The following is a 7,646-nucleotide window of genomic DNA, read 5'->3' as shown; positions in this document are numbered from 1 at the left end:
CGTGTGCTTGTGTGGTTATATTTCACGTGCAGATACAGATACACATACACGTACGCATGCACGTAGACATAAAGCGTGCACAATTATACACACACATACGTTCATGTATATACATAAATATATGTTTATATATTATATATATAATATAAATAAATAAATATATATATATATATATATATATATATATATATACATATATATATATATATATATATATATATATATATATATATATATAATATATATATATATATATATATATATATATATATATATAAATATATAATATATAGATCGACATATGTGCGTGCGTGTGTGTGTGTGTGTGTGTGTGTGTGTGTGTGTGTGTGTGTGTGTGTGTGTGTGTGTGTGGGTGTGGGTGGGTGTAAAGATAGGCAGATATATACATATACATATATAGAGAGAGATTTATATGTATGCATATGTAGATGTGTGTATGTATATATATATATATATATATATATATATATATATATATATATATATATATATATATATAATATAGAGAGAGACTGATGGATATTTATATATGTGTATGTGTATATATGTATAGGTGTATGTATATATATACATACATACATATAGAAAGATACATATATACATATCTATCTATCTATCTATATGCATATGCATGTATATATATATATGTATGTATATATATGTATATATATAGTACACGCACACACAAACACAAACATGCGTACATATATTCGCACATAATGTATATACAGCACTTATACCTAGCTACTGCGTGTGTCTATGAGCGTCTGAAATCCACATGCTAATAACCTACGTCTACTCATTTCAAGTCAGTCGCGCCTGATATCATATCAAGACCTAATAAAGAATAAAAATGATTGTACATAAAACAGTTATCTTGGTGTCTTGTTTTTCACTTAATTGTCACTTATTTAAGGAAGGCAAGGAAGAAAATGATTACACTAGGTCATGTGAGGTCGAAATAAATACTTCAGTTAACAGGGTGTCACTGAGTCTCCTTCCGTGATCACCTGGAAAAACGTTCGCGAGTTTTACTTTGGCCAATATTTTTGTTATTTAGTTTCTTATCTATTTGTTATATCTGATCTTATCTGTTTTGAGACAAGAGGATATGTTCATATACATATGTGTACACACACACACACACACACACACACACACACACACATATATATATATATATATATATATATATATATATATATATATATATATATATATATATATGGTAGAAAATAATGGACACACTAGATTTATTGAAAATGAGACAACAGTTTGAAATCCTCCTGGATTCCATCTTCAGACCTGAAGATGGAAGCCAGTTTGTGCATTGTGAGTTTTTCTACTATAGTATCAACACGGTAGTGTTTTGCCATTCGCGCACGCGCGTGTGTATATGTGTGAGTATATATATGTATGTGTATATATATTTTTTATATATACATATATATACACACATAGTACACACACACACACATGTATGTATGCATATATACATATACATATATACACACATAGTGTATGTATATGTATATATATACACACACAGTATCCCCACCATATATATATATATATATATATATATATATATATATATATATATATATATATATATATATATATATATATATATATGCATATCTATATTACTAAGCGATATACATATACCTAAAACCTACATTAGTTAATGATTAAGTAAAATTTGAAACTATATAATGACGAATATATTTCCGAAACGGATATAAAAATACATAAAAAATGACCCCAATAATCTTTTTTTTAATATAAGAAATAATAAAATTAGGAAGTCACTAACAATTATTTCTAAATAGTATCACCGAATGAAACGAGACTCGATTCTTTCAACGTAAACCGAGATAATGATCATGAAGTAATAGAGAATCTCTTGTCATATATATATATATATATATATAATATATATATATATATATATATATATATATATATACTATATATATATATATATATATATATATATATATATATATATATACATATATATATATATATATATATATATATCAAAGGTATATCTAATATATATATATATATATATATATATATATATATATATATATATATATATATATATTAATTCAATATATATATATACATACACGTATATAATTCACACGAAATTAACTAGAAAATCACAGAGGATTATAAAACGGCCAAGAATTCTAGGAAAAGAATTCTCTAGCCTTGAGTTGAAAGAAAGGATTCGTTGCAACTTGCACAGGTCAGGTATTGCAAAAGATGTTCGAGGCATCTTGCATTATCTACAAGACGAAAAGGGACAGTGCTTTTATATTTCCTTTCAATATAATATACTTTGATGAATCAGCATTTTTCTAACTGCTTGGGAAAAATGGGAAAATGTGTTCCTTTTTTCCTCTCTTGATATATATATATATATATATATATATATATATATATATATATATATATATATATATATATATATATATATATATAAGTATTCTAATAAATGCTTCACTGAATTTCTCCTGTTGCTATGGAATTTCTACATTAAATAATGCCATATTTTTCTGATGCAAAATGGAATTTATTTCTCTGTTGCCGTTATAAATGTTTGATAAATATATATTTTCTTTTCTGCTCAATTAAATTTCTCTGATAAATGATGAGGTATATTTTTCCTTGTTCCAAAAGTAGTTTTATATGTATAATGCAGCGCCTTCCTCTGTTGGAAGATAATCTGATCAGATCTGAATTACTGCTGTATTTGCGATGGAATTTCTCTTAGAAATGAAATAATACTTTTTTGCAGTTGTAAAATGTTATCGTATATTTCTTTTCAATGAACTATTTTATATAAATAATTCATCATTTTATTACTATTGCACTAATAATGTTGACAAATTATTGTTTCCTTCACTGTAGCAATGTAGAATATACAGTAAAATGCCTGATAAATCATATATTGTATTGTTTTTGTAATAAAATCTGCCTGATTATTAATACCACTGTTATCACTTTTTAAATAATTACCATTGCTGTTATCATTATTATTACCATTATTGTTATCACTATTACCTTTATGATTATCTTTGCCATTGTTATTTTCATTATCATCGCTATCATTACTACAATCATTATCATTATTGCTATATTCATTATGATTACTATTGTCATCACTATTAGAAGGTAGTTTTCATAGTATCCTCATTATCAATATCATTATTGTCACTACTAATATCTTCATTATCATTATCATCATTATCGTTACTATCATCTGGTACTAAATGCTTTATAAATTACGTATCACTATTTCATCGTACTCTTTCAACTATTATCGCTAATAATGAATATCCCAACAGAAAGATACACTGCACTTACAGCATAGGAAGGTAATCTTAACAGTTAAGTAAAGATAATGATAAAAAGAAAAACAGTGGGATATTTATATTTCAAAAAAAAAAAATGGAAACATACTTGAACTCCGTGATCTTATGATAAAGTTTATATTACGTGAAATATCACAGAAATCCGTCTCTCTATTTGCATCCGTCTCTCTTTACTCTCGCCCTCGCTGTTTGTCAGTTTGTCTCTCTTCCTCTCGCTCCCACTGCTTGTCTGTCTATCTATCTCTATCCTTCTCGATCTCGCTTGTCTTTCTGTTTGTTTGCCTCTCTTTCTGTCTGAATGTATCTCGCCCTCTCTCTCTCTCTCTCTCTCTCTCTCTCTCTCTCTCTCTCTCTTTGTCTGTCTACATGTCTATCTTTCTATGTATCTATCTGTTGGTCTCTCTCTCTCCATCTCTCTCTGTCTGCATGTCTCTGTTTCTACATCTGTTTCTCTCTCTCTCTCTCTTTCTGTCTGTTTATCTTTTTATTTGTCTGTCATCTGCTAATTCCACATAATCTCCGAGCAGGTATATTTCACTTACGCAATTAGTGACATCATTCTACAAATACTTTCCCAGCTCTCCTTAATCAAAATCTTGAATTGCTTAAATAGCGCATAAAGTGTGAACGCCATTATTGATACTCAGATTATTAGGCGAAAAATTATTTAGCGGAAAAAATACGTTCAAGTTGACATTTTGAAACTTTCCTCTTACACATTACACAATTTCTTCTACATGAAAGTCTACGAAAGTTTGATTAAATTATTGATTCCGATGATTAACTTTTCATTATTTTCCTGGTATACGTTGTTTTCTCCAAGTCTTGATATCGTAGTTACTGATAGCAGATACATCAAGTAGAAATACCCATGGACACAATACCACACACGTACGTTTATCAAGACACATACACACAATCAAAGACAGATTAATAAACAACTTGGCATATACATACAAACTATTTACACACAAAGATAGACAATAAAAAAAAAACAACTACAGACATAATTCACACAGAGTACACGGACATACCCAACAACAAAATTCCCTTAACCCTGTCACTTCCCAGGAAATCACAAGAACACACCGACAAATTAAACACACGAAATGGAACGTTATTACCACCACTACGCCTTTCGGAAGAACGGGAGTGTGACGTCAATACCTTCTTTCCTCTCTGGCGGCGTCTGGCAAGAATGTGGGCGGGTCGCTCAGGTGTTCTTCTCCAAAAGTTTGTTCTCGACGATTAGTTCAAGTGAAGCTTCCGTTCGAGCAGGTTTTACTCATCGGAGATCTGACACGAGAAAATTTGATTTGTGTATATACTCAAGTACTGCTGACTTAAGTTGGGTGTTGAGTAGGTGGAAGAAGGACTTGTCGACAGTGAGTTTGAGGTATATTGTGGATATATTTGTTATGATTTTTATGTATATGTGTCTTTTCTTTTCTTTCTTTTTTTCTTTGGAGGGGAGTGTGTGAGTTGTTGGTAAACTGATAGATATTTTAGTGGAGAAGGAAGTTGTTAATAGAATGAGATACATTTTCGTACCTGGGAGTTCAGACGTAGAATGATTTGGTGAAGAAAGAATTTGTTAAAAAAAAAACGAGATACATTTTTTTTCCAAACATTGGGATTTCAGACGTAAAATATTTCCGTGGAGAAGGAAGTTGTTTAGAATAATAATGATAATAATAATAAAAGGCGTTTTCCTAGTACCTGACTACAGACGTGAAAAAAAGAGGTACGCATGTATCCCCTTGCAGGATGCTCAGACCCGTTAGTCGCGTTAAACTCTCAAGAAAAATTATAAACGAACGTAATAGAAATAAGAAAAAAAAATGCTCGAATACAGACGAATGTAGACAAATGCAGTTTCTTCGTATTCCTTTATTAATAAACATAAGTTATTATCATTATTGTTATTATTATTATTATTACTATTATTATTTACTTTTTTATAAGACAGTGAACATAAACCCTCAACATTTTGCATTTCAAGCGAATAAAAAAAACACATTTATGATAGATAATTATCAAAAGACCTTCGTGAATCAGAGGGAGAGAAATCATCAGATTAGTGAAACTTTATTTATCAGAGCGTGGCCACAGGTGAGTGTAATTAGCGATGCCAACAGGTGTACTGTGCATCTTGATTAAATTTCTTTCGCATTTTGGAAAATATCGTTTATTCCTTTAGTTACTAATTTATTATCATTATCGTTGTTGTTGTTTTTGTTGTTAGTATTGCTGCCGTTGTAATTCGTATTACTATCATTGCAATTACTATTATAATTCATGTTATTATTATTATTGTTAATGTAATTGATATCGTCATGATTATTATTGCTATTAATATTATTGTTGATAATATTATCATCACTAGGTTTTAGATTTGCATATGAAACATAAGTAAAAAAAAAAAAAAAAACAATATGACATGCATTTTAGACACAGAAATACATACAAAGGAAAAACATACAATAATAAACAAAAATAACAACAACAATAATACATGCACTATAACCCTCCCACCAGAAAAAAATCGACCAATTATAATAATAACCATCCTTATAACAACTTAAATATAATAACCTTCTTGTTAACGATCTAGAGACACCAACAAGCCTGGAAACACCATATAACTAACGTAACAATCAATATGATCAGACAATAAGCAGTTCTAACAACCATTCATTAAGATAACAACCCTCATAACAACCAGCCATACGAGACAACAACCATGGTAAAGACCCATCGATATTTAATAACAGACAAAAATGATAACAATCTTTCCTAATAGCCAACCAAATAAGTTAGCAAACCTTCGTAAATACCAACCAAATAATACAACCATTCTGACAAACAACAGTGATAACAACCCATTACTAACAACCGACTAAATAAGATAGTTATTTTAATAACCAACCGACCGAGATAACCATTTCAACAACCATTTGAACATTCAGCCAACAAAGACAATCATTCTAACAACCCAAGATAACAATCTACCATTCTGCAACAAAAACCCTTCCAACCCATAATACTAATAACCCATCATTCTAACAATCCACTGTTCTAACAACCGAAGATAACAACCCATAATCTTAACAGCCAAGCATTCTAACAACCCATAATCCTAACAACTCATCACCCTAACAACCCATCATCCTAACAACCCACCGTTCTAACAACCCAAGATAACCGACCAATGCACGAACAAAGACAGAGGGAAGCTTTGAAAACGCCAAGTCTCCACGCGGCAAAAGTCATATTACATCCTGAGTACCTGGCTGACCTTGAGTCAAAGGAGGGGGTGAGGGGGGGTGGGGTATGAGGAGGTAAGGGGGCAGGGGGAGGGGAGGAGAGGGGGGGAGGGGGGAAAACCCGCCCGACTTAACGGTGCTGCAAAGTATTTGTGTAAGTATGTATGTATGTTAGTGAGTGAGTATTCTCTCGCTGAAGACTCTCCTTTGCAGACTTTACTTGGTGGAAAGGGGTGGGTGGGTGGGGGGGTGTACGTGTTCTGTGGTGATGCTGAACACTTGGAAAACTTTACTTGGGTGTTATTATTTGCGATTTGTAGTGAGTTTGTTCAAGAGAGAGAGATACATTTGTAGTGAGTTTGTTCAAAAGAGAGAGATACATTTGTAGTGAGTTTGTTCAAGAGAGAGAGATACATTTGTAGTGTTTGTTCAAAAGAGATACATTTGTAGTGAATTCGTTCAAGAGAGAGAGATACATTTGTAGTGAGTTTGTACAAAAGAGAGAGATACATTTGTAGTGTTTGTTCAAAAGAAAGAGATACATTTGTAGTGAGTTCGTTGAAAAGAAAAAGATACATTTGGAGTGAGTTCGTTCAAAAGAAAGAGATACATTTTTAATGATTAAACACAAATATCGGTTGGTGTATTTGTTTGTGTTTGGGGGAGTATGTGTGCGTTTGTGTTTATTTTTAAGTTCGGTGTTTTTTTTTTTTTTTTTTTTTTTTTTTTGTTAAAAGAGTTTACGCCGGTTAATTATTTGTGATTTGTAGTAAGTTTTTAGTGATGTCAGGCACTCTTCTTGAGAGCTTTTGATTTTATTTATCTTTTATTTTTACTTATATTTTTATTTATCTATTCATTTATTTATTGCAGCGATCTCGAGGACTCTTTATTTATGCGTCTAATTATTATTAATTTAGTTATATATATATATATATATATATATATATATATATATATATATATATAT

The 7,646-nt window shown here is 30.5% G+C and overlaps 1 protein-coding gene across 1 annotated transcript in view; it reads left to right on the top strand.

Annotated features, from left to right (window-relative positions):
• Window positions 1-4,504: 4,504 nt before the first annotated feature.
• LOC119568183 (UNC93-like protein) overlaps window positions 4,505-7,646 on the top strand; it is a gene marked incomplete in the record, with an annotated part of 24,276 nt that continues 21,134 nt past the window's right edge. Inside the window, 1 exon segment of the mRNA XM_037916597.1 lies at window positions 4,505-4,795. Coding sequence (XP_037772525.1) covers window positions 4,520-4,795 — 276 coding nt within the window.

Source organism: Penaeus monodon, chromosome 43 (genome assembly GCF_015228065.2).
Source record: "Penaeus monodon isolate SGIC_2016 chromosome 43, NSTDA_Pmon_1, whole genome shotgun sequence".
NCBI classification, from domain to species: Eukaryota; Metazoa; Arthropoda; class Malacostraca; order Decapoda; family Penaeidae; genus Penaeus; species Penaeus monodon.
The sequence above is the reverse complement of the archived record's forward strand: the minus strand, read 5'-3'. Positions and strand labels throughout refer to the sequence as shown.